At 33.3% G+C, this 21,764-nt stretch overlaps 3 protein-coding genes across 4 annotated transcripts; 1 reads left to right on the top strand and 2 right to left on the bottom strand.

The window, feature by feature from the left end:
* Positions 1-413: 413 nt before the first annotated feature.
* LOC122608716 (AP-5 complex subunit mu) lies at positions 414-5,572 on the top strand. Its single transcript, XM_043781813.1, has 8 exons — positions 414-529; positions 627-743; positions 1,569-1,880; positions 2,440-2,723; positions 3,632-4,530; positions 4,605-4,661; positions 4,961-5,008; positions 5,265-5,572. Exons 1-8 carry the CDS (start codon positions 459-461, stop codon positions 5,334-5,336), a joined length of 1,860 nt encoding a protein of 619 aa, XP_043637748.1. The 5' UTR covers positions 414-458; the 3' UTR covers positions 5,337-5,572.
* Positions 5,573-5,952: 380 nt separating this feature from the next.
* LOC122579560 (probable protein phosphatase 2C 35) lies at positions 5,953-8,419 on the bottom strand. 2 transcript variants are annotated; one of them, XM_043751752.1, is made up of 3 exons: positions 7,029-8,405; positions 6,483-6,614; positions 5,953-6,388 (listed from the first exon to the last, which is right to left on the bottom strand). In XM_043751752.1, the coding sequence occupies exons 1-3, from the start codon at positions 7,935-7,937 to the stop codon at positions 6,200-6,202; spliced, it is 1,230 nt and encodes a 409-aa protein (XP_043607687.1). In that variant the 5' UTR covers positions 7,938-8,405; the 3' UTR covers positions 5,953-6,199. The 2 variants fall into 2 exon arrangements, with proteins under 2 accessions (XP_043607687.1, XP_043607694.1); XM_043751759.1 differs by having other exon boundaries at positions 6,248-6,384; positions 7,029-8,419.
* Positions 8,420-15,556: 7,137 nt separating this feature from the next.
* Positions 15,557-17,214, bottom strand: LOC122585188 (S-adenosylmethionine decarboxylase proenzyme 4). Its single transcript, XM_043757299.1, has one exon. It carries the CDS (start codon positions 17,037-17,039, stop codon positions 15,978-15,980), a length of 1,062 nt encoding a protein of 353 aa, XP_043613234.1. The 5' UTR covers positions 17,040-17,214; the 3' UTR covers positions 15,557-15,977.
* Positions 17,215-21,764: the final 4,550 nt, after the last annotated feature.

Here is a 21,764-nt window from a genome sequence, read left to right as displayed (position 1 = left end):
GGAAAACCGCCCTTTAGGTGACCCCTCACCGTCGCCCTTTGTTTCATTGACTATCGCGTTGACCGAAATATATGGAATTTGATTTTTTTATTATTTTTTTCTCTTCCTGTTTTATATATATACAACACTTTCCTATTTCACATGTCACATAGCGCAAGTTGTCCTACTCTCTAAAATTCATCCATTTTCATATATATTTTTTAGGACAACTCTTAATTTACCAGATAAGTAACACCTGACGAAATCCTCCCAACACTCTCATTGGCCTACATATGACGGTCAAACTGCTTCCATTTGATCAAAATAAAACCCTCTTTTGATAAAAGTGTGTACTTGCAATACTACAAGGATAATTTTTGTAACATTCACTTAGAACACAAGCTTAAGAACCATTTTGCCAGAGATATCCATTTCCATAAATCTATCTCAAATTAAAATCAAATCAAAATTTTATATAAATGCCAAATAATAGTTGCAGTATTCGTGCTCTTTGGATCCTCAACAATCAAAACGCCGTCGTTTTCTCTCGGTATGTCCATTCCCTCACTCTTTCTGTTAGATTAACAATTGTTAGGGTTTCAATTTTATTTTTATTTTATCTAATTTGTTAATATTAAATCGTTTAGGAGGTTTTCAGTAGTTGAAAGACGTTGGAGTGTTGCTTGTAAGAATTCAAATGTGGTGACGTCGCCCACGCCGTCTGATTCCGAACTAGCTTCTGCGTTTTCGGAACGAAAACAGAGGTTTTACGACCACCCTATTGTACTCAAATTGATTGTTTATACATGAACTTAAATGAAATTTGATTGGTATTGTTTCTAAGTTTGTATGTTTAAGGTTTATGAATTTATGTGTGCATGTTAGAGAGAGAAATCGATTGGTGTCGTTTTTGTGGCAAGAAAAGATTTTTAAGTTGGATTCGAAATGGTGTTTGGAGCTTTCTATTTTATGAAAAATATGTCAATCTAAGCAATGCCAATTGATCCTTGAGAGGGTTTTTGGGATGTCGTTTAGGAAGATTGTAGTTTGATTAGTACGTTAGTGAAAGGTAAATAAATGTAATAAAAGTAGTATACTGTGTTTTCCTAGAGAGAAAATGCAGGTGTGAAAAAGAATGCCAAGTTGTTTAATTTAGACAATTCCAAACACCCCTTTAGGTGATTGGTGATATGATATCTGCTGTCAATCGTACTGATTAATATTTGAACTTAGAGGGTGTTTGGGATTGCTTTTTAGGAAGATTATTGTCTGATTGATATGTTAGTAAAACGCAAATAATCATAGAATAGTGATTATCTGTGCAGTTTTAGAGAAGCATGCCGAGACCTACTTTTTGAAAACGCCGCTTTCTAGATGTAAAATTAGTTTAAGAAAAGTAATCTTAAACACCTCTTTAGGTGATTGGTGATATCATACCTCTTGTCTTTAGTATTGAGTAACAGAACTGCTTATATCTACAGGCTCTTTTTCATTTATGTGGCAACTAACCCATTTTAGTTTCAAAAATTCTCTTAAGGACTTACTTATATCTACACACATATAAGCTGTCTTTATTGCACATAATGCAGGGAGGGGTCTGTCCGTGGGTATGGGATACGGGTCAAACAGTCAGTTGAAGGATCAGATTCATGGGTTGATGACCCAATTATGCGTCATATTGTAAGTCTTCATATTAAGAAAGAAGAAAATGGGGAAGAGCATACATTATGGCCACTCGTTTTGCATGCAAAGGGTCAATATTACGTCCTGGTGTTGCCCTTGGTTGAACCCAGTCATTTGAAGGCATACAATACAATATGTAGGAGGTCTGATTGTGGCAATGGTGTTGGCGTGGACGGAAATTTGTCTTCCCTTTTGCTTCAACTTCCTTGCATCACAGGGTATGGTAAGTTGCTTATGAATTTTCTGATGTTTGCTTTACTCACCCATCAACTATTTTCTTTAAGTTTGCAGCCTCTATAAGAAGGGGTAAGGTTTTAATGGAACAATTTAAGGCTGAGAACTACAAAGCTATGTTCTAGTTCACATTAATTTAACTCCATTCTCATGTTAAAGGCGGCGAAGGTTAAAATGAGAACATAAAAGCTTACAAATGTGTTAAACACATTTTATGTGAATGGATCCAATCACATATGAATTTAAAGACAGTTTAGTAGTTCACAACCTTTTTTTTTTTATTTTTTATCATTTGAACTTTTAATCAGTTATCACATCTGAATGTACTCGATCACAGATGAATTAACACATAATATTGTAGTTTTTGCTCTTTTCAACCCTTTTGTGGACTGTGGTTCTTGTTTGAACTTTTCACTTAGAAAGAGGCACTAGTTTTATCTTGATAAAATATTCTTTACCACTGCATAATTATTTATTTTAACACGATCAAGGTATACTTTTTCACCATTCACATTGATAGATTTGATTTTCTTTTCTCTACAGTGCCTTCATGGTGGCCCATGTTCTAGGTGACATAATAACATCAGACCTCCCAGAACCCGAAGTAGTTGTAACTGCAGGAACTTCTGTTGGAGGGTTACTGGATTCCTTAACCGGAAGTATCGGTATTTCAGCCCGACCAAAACCTGTTGCAGCACCAGTTGCAGCTTCCACGAATTCCAGCACTCTTGCTGGCGGTTCTGGTGCATCAGATGCTCCAAAGCTTGGCCCCAGGAACCCGGAAAAGGATGCACTTCGAAGTTTCATCAGTATGGCGATGCCCTTCGGTTAGTGAAATTTTCATGTTTAGTTTTCCTATTTATTTCTTCTCTTAATTATGTGTGTGTTGTCGCTTTGTATATGTGCTGTTATGTTACCTTTACTAATGCTATGAGAACCAGGCATACTTTTATTTGGGCTAGAAAGTAAGAAATTAACCTCGGCTCTTAAGGAACTTGAGGGTGAAAATATAACTTGTAAATTTACAAAAAAGAAGGTCCGATAGCTATCTAGTACTATCAATGTGGTGCACTGGTACCTCCGTCTTTTTCTCTTTTTGCTCCTAGTATATGAAGATACAATGCGTAAGTGAACAATTATCATTCTACTGGTGGGAAACAAAATGTGTATATTTACATATGTGGAGATAACTTGAGCTAATATTTTCGCGTTATTTTTCGGTTTTTCTTGTGCTTATATTCTCTCTATCTCACCTTTTCAACTCGAAAAATGTACTTTTGAGCACCCAAAAGGAGATGCCTTGTCATTGTGCCTCTTATGGGATGCTAATGTTCATACAAAGAGACATTTCTATAGTTATTTTGATGCAAAGTTCTTGTGGCTGGGTTGAGTATTAGTTGGAGGTGGTAATTTTTGATCCATTTACTTGGGAATGGGTCGATTTGGGTTGTTTTGTATCTCAAAGGGGTCAAATGCGTTGTTTGAGTCAAACTAGTTGAAGGTCACCGAAAGTCTACTCTTACATCCAGAGTGGTTTATAGTCATGGTTATCACATTAGTTATGGTCCTAAATTTTTAATTATTGGCCAAGGAAATGCTTAGAGGTCCTGGACCCATTTCAGTCCAGTACTTAAATATGCATTTTTAACTCCAACTCATTTTGTCTTCTTTCCCAACCTACCCATCTTCCCACCTCTACCATTAATTACTTAGATGCTACTTGTCTCTTATATAGGTACACCCTTGGACCTCAGCTACTCAAATATTTCTGCTATTAGGACCAATGGTTTCTCACCATCCGATGTGCCACTTGTTGATAGCAAGCAACCAGCTTGGAAACCGTATCTCTTTAAAGGAAAACAGAGGCTGCTGTTCACAATTCACGAGGTTATTAATGCAGCAATGTATGACCGAGATGAGATTCCTGATAGCTTAACAATATCTGGGCAAGTAAACTGTCGGGCAGAATTGGAGGGACTTCCCGACGTGCTGTTTCCACTGAGTGGATTAGATAGTAAACGGGTTGAAATATTATCATTTCATCCTTGTGCTCAAGTTCCTGAACAAAGTGGCGGTGACAAGCAGTCAGTAATGTTTTCACCGCCACTTGGCAACTTTGTATTACTACGCTATCAAGCACCGTGCTCTATAGGAGTCCCAGTCAAGGGCTTTTATCAGCTATCTATGGTGTCAGAAAATGAAGGTGCATTTTTGTTCAAATTATCTTTGATGGAGGGTTATAAATCTCCGTTAATGATGGAATTTTGCACTGTGAATATGCCGTTTCCAAGAAGAAAGGTAATTTCAGTTGAGGGGACGCCATCTATTGGAATGGTTTCCCATACGGATCACTCTGTTGAATGGAAAATAATACCGAGTGGCCGAGGGGTTGGCGCTAAGAGTATTGAAGCGACATTTCCTGGAACTGTGAAATTTGGTCCATGGAAAAATCATAAGCCGTTCATTTCGGGGTCTGTTCAAGGTTTTATAGGTGATGAAGATAGTGATACGGAAATAGAGGCGGCAAATAACATGGTAAATGTGGAGGATTACTTGATGGAGAAAATGAACAAGCATCTTCCAGCTGTTGATTTAGAAGAGCCATTTTGTTGGCAAGCATATAACTATGCAAAGGTATGTTATTCATCCTTTATTGTACCTTTTATTGATATTGAATCTGTCTTGAGCTAAGCACAAAATTGGCACAGGTCTCTTTCAAGATGGTTGGGACATCTCTTTCCGGAATGACAGTTGATCCAAAATCCGTGAGTCTACTCTTGTGGCTTCGTTATTACTGCAACATTCATATTGATAATATAAAGCAACAACAGAAACTTTTGTTAAAACTTTTTATTATTATTGCCTGCTAGAGGAAAAAAAATAAATACTTGAAGATTATAGCTGGAGTACATGTTCTGTCTGATGTTTTTCTTTAATGTTCACTTATATAGATATATGTAGTCTGCAATTCTGCATTACATTTTTCATGAATTCGTCAATGGCTTCTAGTCCATCTTGAACCTTAATTTTTAGACATACTGAACTATGACTATATGATATGCAGATAAATATCTTTCCATCTGTGAAGGTACCCGTGGAGTATTCAACCCAGGTGATTTACCCTTCTCTCTCTGCTATTATATTGTAAAGTGTTTACCCATTATCCCACTTCACTTTCACCTTTTATTTTTTTTCGCCTTCTTTTTTTGAAAAGCTATGTTCTTTACCTCTAAGATGCCCCTTTGGAAATGTCTCCGATATTTTAAGACACTAGTTATCTACTTATCCAAATTGTTGAATTGGTTGATGTTTTTATCTGAAATTAAGATAAGCCAGGATAAATTGTGAATCTGTTTATTTGGTCACAGGTCCACTCCGGGGATTATATTTTGTGGAATACATTAGGAAAATGCCCTGTTGCGGCTACACCAAAAGATTGAACCAAAGTAACATTAAATAGCAATATTTTCGTGCGAGGTGAGTTAAAGTAGCACATGTGAGGTGCACAGTTTTCTTACTTTTGTTTTTTGATATGAGATTTAGTTAATTTAAACTTGACTCGGGCAACATGCAGCCTTTTGTTTTATGTTTTTCATTTTTGTTGGTGCATTTTCTTCTTAACATGTACACAAGATGTTTGGATTTCATTAATATCAGAAATGTGGTTTTGTCTTGATTTTTCTGTTAATTGTTTTAAGTTTATACAGAAGTGACTACATGTGTGGCAGCTTATTTGTTTTGCTACAAAAGTTCACAGTTACTTGTACTAATAAGCCTCCAGTTATCTTATGTTTTACATAAAGATAAGAGAATCACTAACGACTTCGTCATAATGCTTTTTAAGAAGTGGTTTTAGTTATAGCTATCATCAGAATTATCACTGGAAAAACTTTACTACTATCAAAATAATTGAACTGGCCGAATGGGTTTACAGTGTCCCTTCTAATAGTTAAAATGATAAAATATCTTTTGAAAAAACTTCATTGTAACAATACATTCCGATAGATTTTCAAGTTCTACCTGATACTTATGTAAAAGTGTATTACGCATTGCCAATTTGCTATCAGCCATTCCTATTGGATAAGCATCTCATTTGAACAAAATTAACGACAAAAGATCTGGTCTTAAATCATAAAACAGGTTTGACTAACAATCTCATCCGCCTACACCAACTTGACTACTAATCTGATCAACCTGCCAGTTGCTACCAACCAATCCACATAATGTTACAAAACTCATTTGCTCTCATGCTTTTCATGTTACTATGACAAATACAACATGCGGTTAAAAGCTTTGACTCAAATCATCCTTTGTGTGGTTCAATGACCGGTATTTGATCATTAGTTGCCATCATCTGCTGAAAATGGAGATTCTGTGAGAAATTGCTTCCAACTGATTGGTACATTTCTGACCGCGGAGGAGTAACATCTGGTTTTAAAATTGTTTGCTCGATACTACTCTCACCTGCCTCGCCGTCATTGGTATCACCTAACTAATGCAATAATATCATTTGTAAGCTATGTGGAGAAACAACTTTAAAACTATTATTTGGAAAGAAATTGGAATTATATTATAACGTTTCTCACGTTGGTTAAGCCGTTAACATGTACTACTATGATTGTTATATCATCTGTCCGATTTTCGTGCTCTAGCCACAATTTGTATGATTCTGCAACAACAGCAGAACATGCGCTCCGAGGATCCATGTATCTATCAACCTACACACAAAAATTACCCATGCTAGATCAAAATACAATGGCAGGACGAGTCGACAATTATCATAATAACAAAGATAACAGCAAAAGACTTCGAAACACTTAAAGATTTCCACAAATCCCATTTCCAACAATCTAGAGTTTGTCCAAAATATAATGCAACATACCTTCTAAGTTTCTAACCCAAATCTTATAGAAAGGGACCCTAAGAATCGGAAAAGATTTAATCTATGGGCAATTTCTTTGGTTAAATCATAAGTGTTCAACCATACGTCCATACGCATCATTGAGTGCTTATAAGATAATTAGTTATAGTGCATCAAAGATTGTCACATCGTTATCTAAATCTAATGTATGTAATAACTATGTTACCAAGTTAAAAGAAAAAAAAACAGTATGTGTTACATAACAACCTACCATATCAACAACAGCTTGGCTAGATAGAAACTCGAAGACACCATCACTTGCAAGTACAAAAAACGGATTATTAGCTGTGAGTTGAACCACCGAAACTTCAGGAGTGGCCACAACACCAATCTTTTCTGCTATACTATCACCTACACTACGAGTAAATGCAGTCCCTGGATACATCCCGTTTTGCATCCATAACCGTGGTGGGTCACTACCTGCACTTTCTTCATCACCCCATGTTTGGACGCTTGGATCTTTAACCCCTTCAACTTGATCAACACTCAAAACCCTAGCTCCACATTCCTTCACTCTTTCACATTCATCATTCCTAAAAGGGGTTTGATCTTGAGACAAATCTTGTGCAACAATATGACCATGATCACCTTCTTTAACGGAAATCACAGCTCTTGAATCACCCACATTAGCTACGTAAAGCTTATCACCTATCACAAGGACCGTAATGGCAGTTGTGCCACTCATGGAATCATCAATTTCAGGGTTGTCGTGAAGCTCGTTATTAGTTGTGGTGAACGCTGACTCATAAGCTTTGACAGGATCTTCTAACAAAGTTTCATCACTAATAAGAATCTCGACTAGTCTATTCATAACGAAATTTGAACATTGCTTGCCTGTGTGACCATGACCATCAAACACACCAAAGAAATGGGCATTCGGGTTGCCTTGAATACTTGTTTTGATACAAAAACAATCTTGGTTTTCTTTATTAGGTGTGTCGGGATAATACCCACGACGTGTTAGCACAGCACACTCGAGCTTATAATTATGTGAAGGAATTGGGACAACTTCTAATAACTCATCAGTATTCGCGTTTTTATCTTTCCTTCCTTTAGTTTTATTACCACCATCAGACCATGATGATGGAAATCCACAACACTTGCAATAAACACAACCCATGTCCCCAAACCCAAAACACTTTTAAGTTTCAAAAGGCCAATAAAGGCCTAAAAAAATCGATACCTACACGCACATCAGCTGTTTGTGAAGAATCCCAAGAGAATCACACAAACAAAAAGCCAAACCAGAGCAAACCCAACAAGCAGAACCACCTATTTATGAAAACCCACAACAAAATCACGTAATCAGAGGGCCAACAACAGGCTAAAACCAAAGAAAACCCTGCACGCACACCACCTGTTTGTGAAAAGTCCTACGAGAATCAAGAAATTGGTAAGACCCAAAAAAAACTGAAAAAAAGTTTATGGGCGAAATGATATCCTAGAAGGAAAAAATCCCTCTAATGGTTTCGGTTTATGTGGTCAAATGAGATGATTATTAATTGCAAATTTGAGATCATCTTGAGCTTCTTATTATATTATATTTATTTTGAATTTGTTTTCCATGATGTTGAAATTTGTATTTGCTATGTTGTTTTTAAGAAACGAGAATTAAGAAATTTTTAATAATTATATGATATGTTAAAAATAGGGATGATTCAGGGAATCGGTGGTTGAAGAGGACATGGAGAAAAAAAGAGGAAGATGGAAAGAAAGGGGGAAAACCCCAAAAATCAAATCACAAACGTACAAAAGAGCGAATCAATAATTGTTTAGAATATATTTGTTTAAGACATCTTATAATGATCGTTAAAAAGCACTAGAACGTTACCTGCATGATATGACGTTGTAATGCGATGACAATGACGAGTGGTGATGGCGTACGTCATTAGCAGCGGTGGTGGAGATATAACAGCGACGATGGTGGTGACAGAGACAGGTCACAATGGCGAACGGCGACGGTGGCATTGACGGCGGCAATTGGTGGTGGTGGTGGTGAAAATAGGTTATTGATTTAACGTGACAAAAACCCAAATTTCCTTTATAACATAGTATAAATTGAAGTGTGATGACAGTATGACACATTCACAAATCTTTGAAAATTTCTTTTAATTACCAACTAAACACTTTATAGTCGAATTTCATTTGGGGCAACTAAAGTTTGTTTGAGATGGCTCGACAGTAGCCGTTAGCTGGCCCAACCCATCCAGACAGAGCCAAGGCCTTCTAGTCTCACGATTCAAGGAAAACCCATTAACTCTTCATCTGTAGACACAACAACAAATTATTATTCGCGTAAACCTAAGTACTCTTATACCAAAACCCTCATTGTAAGACTTTGATGTTGATCCTTCAATGAGATATTATTCACGTCTTAAAATATATCATATGTATGCTTGCATCAATATTAATTCACATACTAATGAACCTTCAAATCTAAACTCGACACAACTTAGATTAATAGTCATATTAAAAGGTCACAATGCCTCATTCATCATTAAACTATAACTAATCTTTATCAGCACCAAATAACAGATACCTATTACCACTAATTGTTTACAACATCTTTGACACATGACCAACTCATCACGATTCTGAAACTTATTATTTCACCCATTTAAAAAAAAATAAACACAAAAGAACAAAGTCTTTTCACTCATTATCGTAATAATAAGTGGCCTTATGATGAACCAAAAACAAACCAGTTTGAATGGAATAATGGTGTTGGCTCATTATATTGGCAATAACGATCGGATGACGAGGGCATTGAGACCTTTAGAGGCGTCATAGCAGTCACATTGTGGTCCTTGAAAAGAAAACCGTGACACCATTGACATGGGTTGTTTTTAGTGGTGTTTTTGAGGAGACCTACCCTAAGACGAAAAATGAAGGAATGAATGGCTTTCAAAACGTTGACTAATCAATAATGAGTATTCTTTTTAAAGCATAATAAAATATTTTAAAGAAAATATAAGGAAGAAGTATCGTGAATAGGTGGATTTTTAACTCATTACTAGCACATCATTTTTATATCATTTATCTCCATAAAAAAACTTGAAAATACTTTACATCATACTAAAACGACACCCGTGCAATACGGCGTTGTAATAACGATAGCAGTGATGCGTAGTGATGACATGGGGCGGTAGCAGCGGTGGTGACAATGTAATGACTGACGACCGTGGTTGCGACAGGTGATGGTGGCGCGTGGCGACGGCGGCGATTGGTGGCGGTAGCGGCGGCGGCAATTGCTGGTAGTGGTGGCAATGATGGTGAGCAGTGCAAGTTATTGATGTAATGTAGTTTTGATGAATTGTTATAGATTAACAATGTCGACCCACCTGAGCATTACACAACATACTCTAAAATCGACTACAATTCTCGTTATAATCGAAGAATCACCCAATTTTATTGCTATAGATTAACTCTCACCATCTTAAATCTCAAACACTTATGTTTATTCTAAAAAAAAAAAGAGAGTATCTATTTATCTCACCTCATGTTTTCCGTTTAGTTTGTCGATAATATATATGCGCAAATTGTATGACAAAATATCATTTCTTAAAACGAAATATACAATACTCCGTATTATTTAGATTTTAGAATTATATGACAAAATATCTAGAATTTTAATTATCCTTAAGTTGGTTTTCTTTTCATTTGAAGTTTGTATCCGTTGTATTAAATTGTTGATCCAAGTGATACCTTTTGAGCCAACGAGAATAGAATATGGTACCAAACGTGTAACTTCTATCTAACTTCTTAATATGAATCCATCTAATAGCTAATTAGAAAGTGACATCTAACACTTTAATTGGACATATTTTCTGCCTTAAACACTAGTGGAAACTGGAAATGGTTATTAAATGGACCAATCCATGTATCCATATCATCCGATTAAACAACACATTTTTCATTTTCAACCAATGCTTTTATGTTATTTTATTTACCCCTTACTTATATCACAATTCATTTTTTCATTGTAAACTCATCACTCACCTACTACTTACACAAAAAACAAGACAAAAAAGGAGAGAAAAAAAGAACTATCACTCGTGAAAAAAATGAGTGGTAAAACCATTCAAACCAACACCATATCACATTATTTTTTTAATGGTGACGGTGTTCCTTTGTAACGCCAGAACCACCACACACCAACAATCCATGTAATACCAATACCCTTAAAAACTATCGTAAAGGATTATTAAATGGTGTGTGATGCCGTTTATAAAAATCATTCTTTTTGTTATATAAAAGCCATTTTAAAAATTCTTTTAAAAACATTTCATCAATAAAAAAACGCAATATCATACATATGACATACAAACCATTTAACTTAAAAACAACAAAATAAAATTTAGAACACCGCCGTATATTTATGGTTGGACCTTAAAACGTTCATTGTAACTTACGGTTAATTAGATTTTTAGACCTTCTATTTTCGTACCACAAAATTTTTATACTGGCCGTAAATGTAAGGCTACAATTTAAGATCCGCTTGCAGAAAACAGATCATAGATATCAGAGTTTATTAACCAAAATATATCTAAACACAAAAAATCTTCAAAATGATAAATTTATAAACTTGTAACTTACACAAATGCTATTTATGGGCCATTAACGGAATGTGGGTTGATACATATATGTTCGGTAGTTACATTTTGTTGATAAAATGTTGATCCAGACCCGTATTGTTTAGCCCAACCGAACATTAAGAGTCTGTTGACTCTGTTCATTATTTATAGTCAAAATATAGAGAGGGCCCAAGTTCAGGCATATAATGTGTTTACGGTTTACCAACCCCTTTTGGTGCATATTCTAGGACCAGGCGAAAACAATAATAAACAAAAAACGTAAGCAACAATTTATCAAATTGTGGACCTGATACTAAGTCACAATGTACATACTGTCTTCAAGGAGTGCAAGTAAGAAGAATTTAACAAAGTTTTGGATATAAATTGAGCTTAAAGCTTTATATATTTCTTGTGCAATTAATTTCTAGTATAAATATACATCTCATATGTTGCTTTTGTACATATAAAATATTTATGTGTTTGTTGGCGGGGTATGAATTAAAATATAAGTAGTACAAAAATCAAGCCAGAGGAGGTAGATATGTTGTTTCTAACTTTCTATTTTTGAGATATACAAATCGGGATTATTTGTGTGTTTGACACTTTGACATAATTGTGAATTGCTGTTGATTCCGAATTTATTCTAATGGCAGGATCTTTCTCAGTTTATTGTTTCATGTTTCCGACAAGGGTGTGTCTATAGTTGGTTGGTTTATTATTGATGCTTACGTCACATTTTGAATCTTTAAAGTATATATTTTTTTTACTTTGACCTTGAATATTTTTATCTTTGTTATATAATATTATGTACTTATGAAAGTTATACGAGTTGATTGAATTTTGAATATAATTATATATATTGGGTATATTTTTTATTAAATATAATATAACACAAAATTCATTTAAAGTTAAAATTATTTGATAAAAGTTTTAAATAGTTAAAATGTGACACTTATAACATAAAAAATTACAAAACTTTTATATGTAATATATCCAGATTGTACGTATGTACGTAAAACATATATACATATGATGAAAAGGAACACTAGAGATGCAACTAGATGTCAACCTTTGCCATTTGTCCCCATTTAATTTAAAACAAGTATGTTGACACAATGTTGGGCCGAGGACCCCATACATATCACTCTTGTTCATTTTTTATACATCTTCAACTCTTCAAGTAGCATAGTCCTTTTTCATATATACTACTCGTATGTAGATAGACTATAGTATTTAATATACGAGTATTTTACAAGTAAAAAATAGTTTAAATTACTTTTTATTAACAAGTTACAGCATTAATTAATTCTTGATTTTGCTATCCTTTATTACTAAGACAGCAAATAGATTCATTTTATATTGATGAAAAGTGCGTCATTAAATTTCTTAAAATAACGGCGTGGCTTTGTTTCACATCAAGATGTGGTGTAGACCCAAAAATGTGAATTATTTTGATCGAACATTCTCTCATGCTCATGTCCATGGCCCATGCTCATGCAAGCTTTTTAAATCATATTTATCCTTCCCGGCCTTTTTTAATTAAAGAAAAAGGTTTCATGTGTTTTGTTATCCGCTTTAATGAATGTCAATATTTTAAGTTCATGACAATCTTTTAGTTGTATAAGAAAGTTGCAATATACAATTTATGAATAAAATATAAAAAGGAAAATGATTCATCCTCCTAATAAAATAGCATAAAAATCCTCCTAACTTTTGGATTATGACATGTGAAAATATTAAGGGGCAAGATTAGGAAAGAGAATTAGTAGATAACACATGCCACCTCGTTAAAGTTTTAGGAGGATTTTTAGGCTAATTTTTAAGAGTATTTATCATTTTCCAATATATAACTCTAACACATTTTTAAAAGCATGAAATAAATGTGTAAATGTTTTTTAGTTTATTTGTTGTTGTTTTTTTAACTTTTAATTTTATTTAGGGATTGGCAAATGCAAAATTTTTCTTGTTTTAACAATGTTTATAAGTTTCACATTCTTATTCTTATTAAATACAAAATTATATCTAATAACCCGTGGATGTAATTCTAGCACGGACAGGCTCATGGCAAATCAATAGGTTTATGATCATCAAATTGTAAGTTGTAAGCTTGTTATTCTCAACTCTCATTGAAATTTCATTTTTGTTGCCAAAAACTTAACAAAAGAGAAAACTATGTGAAATTAAGATTATATAATATCTTAATTTAATCAATGACATCTTGATTTTATTATTATTATATATCCATATATATCAGGGGGTGGGGAAGGAATGAGTTGGAAATGCTAGTTTGGCATGCAAAGGTAGGTCACTTATTCTGTCTTTAGTTTTTGGCACATTGCTAACTCTTTTCCCTTTCAAATATTTTTACAACTTACAAGAACCATGATTATGTTACCAAACAACAAGGCCAAATGTGGCAACTTATCAATCCAACAAATTATAGACCACATCATAATATTTCTTTTGCATCATTGGTATGTTACACTTGTTAATTTTTAAAGCTTAATACATCTAAGGTTCAAAACCTATTATATGATAAATCATTTGTTAATATATATATATATATATTTTAATAACTATAAAACTTATACTTAAGAAATTACTGATTTATTGTCGGTTACACGATAACTTATTGATCAATTGATAATTTCTAGTATGAAAATATATTTTAGCGATTTTCATAATGAATAACGATTTTTAATCAATAGAAAAGAATTGCTCTATTTGATTTATTTTAATATTTATTTTATTTGAAACGAAACTTATATATACACACATACACATTCGACTCATATGTATATATCATAGTAAGTGTCAGTCTATTCTTGCTAGCTAGTTTGGATTACTATCCTAAATTTGTAATGCAAATGAGAAATTTTCTAATGTACGTTTTAAAACGTGTTTCATGGTAAAAGTGGATGAATGAATAATTGCATGCTTGCAAGCCCACCTTGAACGTTTTCTATTAAGTTGTAATTAAAACCGAAGAATTTGTCGTCATTTTATTTGAACGCATGAAAATTTTTGTAAAAAAAATAATATGATGCCGCCTATTTGTGTTGTCACCCTCGTGCATATATGCATGCGTAATTAGTTGAACTTAATTATATATATATATATATATATATATATATATATATATATATATATATATATATATAAGGAACCCAATTATGAAGTGGATCCTTTGTCTACGTGCCAATCTATTATTCGTGGAATATATATTTGATTATTAATCAGATAAAACGAGCCCGACATATGTGATAAGTTAACAATGCATGTAATAATCAAATTCCAACATGCGTAAATATATTAGTGTGAGTTTGAATTTGAATTATAATATAGCTAGGTTTTTGAAACTAAAATGTTGGATACATACGATTCTAAGTCTGTCTATCTATCTATCTATCTATCTATCTATCTATCTATCTATCTATATATAACTTTCAACAAATTTTGCTGCCGTTGAGGAGTTTGAAGCCTTGGTAGTTTTGGCTTGAAATTGTTTATATATCTTACAAGTTACTAATACTGTAATTTAATGTAAAGTTTGATTTGACAAATTATTTGATAAAGGTCTACTAAGTAAACCATTTATGATCAGAAACAACTTGAAAATTTATCAAAGTACATTTTTATCCGAGGTTGTCATGTCATTTGACAATTTTGACTAGGACGATTGTGAACAACGGAAAATCAGCCACACCAGTTTGGTACAAGAGTGTACGGTTCGGCTTGGATCAGTTGTTTTTTCGCTACTATACTAGTAGCACAAATCTTGCATTAGGTCATGCATGTTATAACTCTGGCCAAATTTAAATACACACACCCTTAATTATATGTTATTTGAATTAAAAATTTATAACCTCTCGCAATCAAGAAGCAGAACTGGCCGGATTTAACAAACTTAATTAACACATGACTCTTTGCAACTCGATCGATCAGGAACAACCATAACATAGCGATTTCAAGCAATACGTACTCTAATGATCGATCATCCTCGCCTCTTGATAATTTTTATATTAATTAAGTAGTCACTATGATCATGATTATATATCTTGAATATAAATTGCTGCAGACACACACATATATATATATATAAAATCAACAAAATTCTTATTCAAATTAAACATGATGATCATCATATATAATAAAGAAAGAACCATTTTCACTTCACTAAAAGAATATGATTAGGAACCAAATATTTTCTTCCACTAGAGTAAAAAGAAAAAAAAAACACATTCCTCAAAATCTTAGGCGTGACAAACTAAAGTGGGGTACATTATCATGATGCAGTAGATGAAACACACACATATCCCCCTCAAATTTTTTCTTTGCCAAATCAAGATATCTCAACCTCTCCTAACTTAAAACTAATTTCCTTTTTTTTTTTTGTAGTGCATTTTTAATATATCTTTTTACACAAGTCAACCCCACCAATATATATTCGATAGATGACATGCATATTTTGTATGATCACTCAATGCCACATCATCCTTAGTGTCATCATGCATGCACCAATATATTGTCCCCGGCCCCCTCCCCTCCTCTCATGCATAATATATATTGCTATAATAAAATATATATTATATTCTATTATTATTATTATTATTATTCCGGCGTGTAGTAAACGTTTGAAACACCACAGTCCCAGCCGCCGGGAAATCATCCATACTATAACTTCTGCATTTCATCCCAACCTGCTTTTCCAAAACTGCGTTAATTCTCATGCACGTTTCCGTGGTAGCACTCGTTGTAGCCACCGAAACCGTTCTCGGACCGAAAACTTTAACTGCTTTTTTCACCATATCCGCCATGATATCATCATCGTTATTCTGTATCGAATCAACGACACACTCGAAACTCGCGTAACTAAAACCATCTTCCGGGGTCACGTGAATAGTAGAATACCGGTGTCCATCCAGCCCATTCATTGAATACCCACATGGGTCAAAAGCAAAATCGCATATTTTTGCATTCGGGTTAATCCGATTGATGCCGGTTATCCCGGTCATTTCTTTTCCAGCTGAATCTCCATTTTTGCCATCATTTGGAAATCGAAAAAACTTTCGAGCCAGAGTTGGGTCAAGATCAGTCATGCAGACTTCAACAGTAGTATACAATGGCATATCTATATGATGATGATCAGAATCAGCAGAAAACACGTGCCAAGAATGACAAGTAAGTTTAGAAGGAATGACAGAAGCCTTTCTGTAACACAAAGTTTCAGGAATGTTATCCTCCAAATACAAAACTTCTTCGTGGAAGTTAGTGTGAGGATGAGGTTGAGCCAGAGGGAATATAAAGCTGCCACGTGTGTAACGGATGGAGGTTACACGTAGGTTGACTAAGGATTGAGCAAGAAGAATGAAAGGGTGGACTGATTTCAAGAGTTGAGTGGTGCCACATGTTTTGATGATGATTTTGGTTGGGTAAATGAAGAGAGATGACTCAGAGAGGACGTATGAATCAAAGTGTTGGTTGCCAAGGGCGGATACGACACTACATTGTACTAAATGGAGAACTTGTTCCACCGATTCGAAATCGATTTCTCGGAGACCGATACCGATAGGTTCAGTACTATTGTTGTCACTAGAGAATTGAAGCTCAAGGCGTTTTTCAAAGCCTTCGAAACCGGAAACAGCCATTTGAATTCGAATGATGTGTGTGTTTGAGAGATGTAATTAGGATGGGATGGGTAGAAGTAGAATGGAGTGGGGAGAAGGGAGGGTTATATAGTGGTGAGAGGGAGAGAGAAAGCTAGGGTGGGTTGAGGAGGAGCATGCGGGGGTTAGGCAACCAAAGAGATATGATTGAGAGCATAATGAATGGATACTAGTTACAAAGATTTTTAGCTTGTGCTAGCTATTACCAAATTAAAGGTGGATAAAGTTGGCCACTTTGGTTCCATTGTGTCTCCTAAGTGCTATTTGAAACTCTAGCTAGGTTCACTCAACCATGAAAACTAAATCCACACAAATATGCATGTACTATACTTGGAAAAGGGAATTTCCATACCTTTCACTAATATTTACTTTATATATATTAAATAAGCTTTTCAATGTTGCTAATTCATTGACACAAAGATTGGTGTGAGTTTGGGTTTGAGAGACCCAGGTTCGAATCTTAACAAGCATCAACATAATTTTACAACAAGATCGTCATCGTAACTTGTCATGTGGCAATGCCAAAATTTGCTAAATTTGGCCAAAATAAGTGTAGTGCCGATTTGGAGCCAACTTCCCCACTTTGATATTTTAATATATATTCACACATAATTTTAAGACAATGTTCCCATCCAACGTTCATGTTGATCGCCCTAATGGAGCCGATATGTCTTGCTGATGCTCCTTTCCATTTTTTTGCCAATACTAAGGCGTAGGAAACCAATTTACCAATTCTAACCAATGAAAGGAACGGATGAGAATTACCAACTGCACCTTTACCCCTTATAGTTTCCAGTGATGATTTATTAGTCTCTATAATGTTTTGGTTTTTAATTTTGTGCTTATTAAGCCTTTCCGTTTATTTCATTTAGCTCCTAGGCTGATGCCTACCATAAATAGTTATTTCAATTTCCTCCTAGCGACTTTAAATATAACCTCAGCTCTATTTATTGGTCTACGCTCTCATAAATCCTAGTTACATTTTAAACTTTATAATTCTACCAACTTCATGATTAATCTAGCTTGATTAATGTCTTAGGAAGTAAATCCCAAAAAAATTGATAACTCGGCAACCTAATCGCGCCACAAATGATCGTTGACGAGTGACGACACTAGCTAAGATGATATCTATGTAGCCATCTTCTTGATCTCTTAATTTGTCTCATTAAAATTTTAGCAGTTTCTCTTTATCCCCTTAGTTCACTTAAAATTTTACCCGGCCTATCGGAAGGCGTCGTCATATAGTCGCCAAAAAAGCCTCCATGTTTGAATCGTCACCTGCATGTTCAGGGACGGCTCCACAATGGATTGATCGACTTTAGAGATTGTTTATTTTAGTGATGTTTCTCTACTTTATTTTTGTATTCTGACCTTTCAGCATCTTGCTAGTTTGTTTCATTTATAATATATTCCGTTGTTACAAAAAAATTCATATTTCTTTTATCTAAAATGGTTAATTGGGCTAGATTGGATACATGTCTGTCTTTTTTTTTTTTTTTTTTCAGTTTTCTGTTTACAATCAACGAGCTTCAATTGACGACACCGTATCAACAGATTTTTATCGACGACCTCTTTGGTGATACCGAAGAATTGAAGCCCATTGACACAGGTGTTATAGGAGGAATGTTTGAAATCTGTGAGGTAAAGGGAGTAAGATTTAAGTTGGATAAATGTATATATATTAATAAATAAACATATATGCTACTAACCGACAACACCATCCCACGGTTTATATTAATAACGATATTAATATCTTATTAAAATATAGTCTAGCATGCCAAATGCACATGTAGCATGTCAACCATATTTTTTAAAAATTTTCAGGTTTTCTAAGCCAGGGCCACAAAAGAATTTGACTTGATAATGTTAATAACTAGTTACCATCTAAACAACTTATACTATATATCATTTTTACAAGTGTATATATGTTTGTCATACAGTTTAAAAATAAAGTGTATTTGACGCGGGGCAGTCCTTGAATTTGACCATTAGCTTACCACAATGTAAATACTACTATAATTGTTTAATAAATAAAAAAAACTTCAGCTTAGCTACAATTTTTAAAAAGTACATAAAATTTTAAATGCTACACTGTACAGTTGTTAATTAATGAGGATATATATAGTAGTAGTCATTTATATTAATAAATTTATATTAATAAGAGTATTAATGTTATTTTGATTCTCCAAAACTAAAGACTAAAAACGTGAAGTTAACGACGAAGATTAAATCAATAGGTCAAAGTTATCGTTGATTTTATTTTAGGTCATGAGTTTGATTTTTTGAAATGATGTGTTTTGAAATTTTTCTATATATTATTTGTAAAAATTTATGGTCTACGTACATATCATAATTTATAGTACGTGTAAGATTTCATTATCATTATATGGTAAGGTGTTAAATAGGAATTGACTATTAAAAAAGAAAAAAGTGAAGCTTGTTTATTTAACTTTTAGAGGGTATTTGGTCTAGTTTATCGATTTTGGCTTATGATTGTAAATTAAAACAAAAACAATTTATTGTCTATGTTACATAAGCTCAATGTTGGAAAACTCATGACTTGAAATCGGCTCGACAAGGTGGCGAATCGGGAATTTTTGGTAAACCGGGGAGTTTCAGGGAGTACTCGCGACTCGGATTGAGATATTTATAAACAAAAACAAAATAAAAAATTAACTAGAAAGTTCAAACTTAAGCATAATTAAACATAAAAATACTTCAAAATCAAATTTAATTTATTTTGAAACATAAAAAGTAATACTTCAAAACAAAAAGAAAAAAAATGAAAAAGAAAAGGTCTACCAAACTTGACCCAAGTTTGACCTGATTTTGGCCTAGTTTGATTGAGTTCGCACGAGTTTGACCAAGTTTGACCTGAGTTTTATCAGTGTTGTCCTGACTTGACTACCCATACTCCGGGTAAATACAAGCAAGGATTACTCCATGAGTTAGATTGATTTCCACAACATTGGATAAACTTATAGGTTATTGGATTGACTAATGTTGATTATGGAACTTTTGATGGGAAATCCTTGTTATTGCAATATAAGCTAAAAAAAAATTCCCTATAGTTTGTTTCTCAAAAGAGTTATATAAGCATAAAAGCAGTAGCTTATATCAGGGGACATCTAACCACACAGTAGTGAAGCCCTTCATATACTATAGATTATGAGATGTAGACCATAAGCCATTACATGTGATTCAAAAAACCCTCATAACATGTCACACCAAAAACTTAAAACTATGACCTAGATAAAAACCGGAAAAAATTTTAATTAGTTAATCTAGTCTTCAATGTCAACAAAACAAATCATCCATCATTTGCTTTTATCTCTTGTATTATATTTTTCATTTTTTTTTATCTTTTGTCTTCTTTCCTTTTAACTTAGTTATTTCAAATATTGAAAAATTTTAAAACACAAAAATCGGTTTAAATAATTATACATATATATTCACTCTAATACTTGTTTGAGTAATTCTATATTTTCTTACATTTATATCTAAATCATCCTACTACACATACAAATATACGTATCTATATCCATGTTTCTTTATTTTATTTTTAATTTATTATGTGTGATGATCATAAAATAAAATATATAGATACAATTTATAATATTAAATGTCATATTTCACTATATGTTTATTTTGAAAGGGAAATAGTTTGGGTTAGTGATATTGATCCCACAAATATTTACTCGTAATGTATTAAATTACCACATAATAAAATGTTTGAAGCACAAATATTTACTCGTAATGTATTTAATTACCACATAATAAAATGTTTGAAGCATATACAAATCACTAAAACATATGTGATAGATTCATCAACAATTATGATATAGATATCGCTTTCTAATAGGTTTCTTCTAAATCCACGTCTTCGGAGGTGGGTTTTTCCCAAAATCTCGGGTTCAAGTCTTGAGTTTTGCATTTCAATATATTTTCTATGAAGAGTGGGTTGCAGGTTCAGCAAATCGCTGGTTCAAATTGCCTTCAGCACGTCTAAATCGAAACTAACTTTTTGAAACAAAAACAAAAAAAAGTTCGAGGGTGAGAATGATTGAGGAGAGGTGTCATTTGGATATATCATATTTGAGAACAAGACATGACATGTTAGTGAGATTCAAGTTCATGCTCATGCCTCCCGACACTACCAAATCCCACTTCATTAATCTTTCTCGAGCCCTTCCCCATTCCCCCTTGTTCTTTATTTTATTCTTTTGTCATTCTTATTTACTAGTCTTCATTATGTATGTACGTATGTTTATAATGATTATATGAGATTAGAACATTAAAAACAAGCAATTATATTATTAAATCTAAATCATATGGAGTAATATTTAATAAATATATCTACTTTTAAACACCCATTACATTGAATAATAATAACTTTCTCTCATAAAACTCGAAAGAAAATTTTAGTTTAACTATATAAATCAAACAACAAATTATCTACTCTTTATATATATATAAAAGATAAACCTTAATTTCAAAATGAAGAAGTTTAAACTCTTGGATAAAACTAACCATTAAATCAAATTGATGATGTCATTTACCTTTTATAACACTTTATAGATTTAATTTTAATTTAAATAAATTTAAATATTGTTATTAGTTATGGAAAGTAAGTTTCTATATTTTATAATTCTAGAAAGTAATTAATTTAATGATATAATTATGAAAATTAATCCATGAACTTTATAT

This window comes from Erigeron canadensis, chromosome 1 (genome assembly GCF_010389155.1).
Source record: "Erigeron canadensis isolate Cc75 chromosome 1, C_canadensis_v1, whole genome shotgun sequence".
Taxonomy (NCBI): domain Eukaryota; kingdom Viridiplantae; phylum Streptophyta; class Magnoliopsida; order Asterales; family Asteraceae; genus Erigeron; species Erigeron canadensis.
Note: the sequence above shows the minus strand (reverse complement) of the source record. Positions and strands in the feature narration are given on the sequence as shown.

Excerpts from the sequence above, each read along its gene's own strand:
- LOC122608716 (XM_043781813.1), top strand. The coding sequence starts at position 459 with ATGCCAAATAATAGTTGCAGTATTCGTGCTCTTTGGATCCTCAACAAT. Across the intron at positions 744-1,568 it reads TTTTCGGAACGAAAACAGAG|GGAGGGGTCTGTCCGTGGGT; the intron begins GTTTTACGACCA and ends CACATAATGCAG. Across the intron at positions 1,881-2,439 it reads CAACTTCCTTGCATCACAGG|TGCCTTCATGGTGGCCCATG; the intron begins GTATGGTAAGTT and ends TTTTCTCTACAG.
- LOC122579560 (XM_043751752.1), bottom strand. The coding sequence starts at position 7,937 with ATGGGTTGTGTTTATTGCAAGTGTTGTGGATTTCCATCATCATGGTCT. Across the intron at positions 6,615-7,028 it reads GCCAAGCTGTTGTTGATATG|GTTGATAGATACATGGATCC; the intron begins GTAGGTTGTTAT and ends TTTTGTGTGTAG. Across the intron at positions 6,389-6,482 it reads ATGTTAACGGCTTAACCAAC|TTAGGTGATACCAATGACGG; the intron begins GTGAGAAACGTT and ends TTATTGCATTAG.
- LOC122585188 (XM_043757299.1), bottom strand. The coding sequence starts at position 17,039 with ATGGCTGTTTCCGGTTTCGAAGGCTTTGAAAAACGCCTTGAGCTTCAA.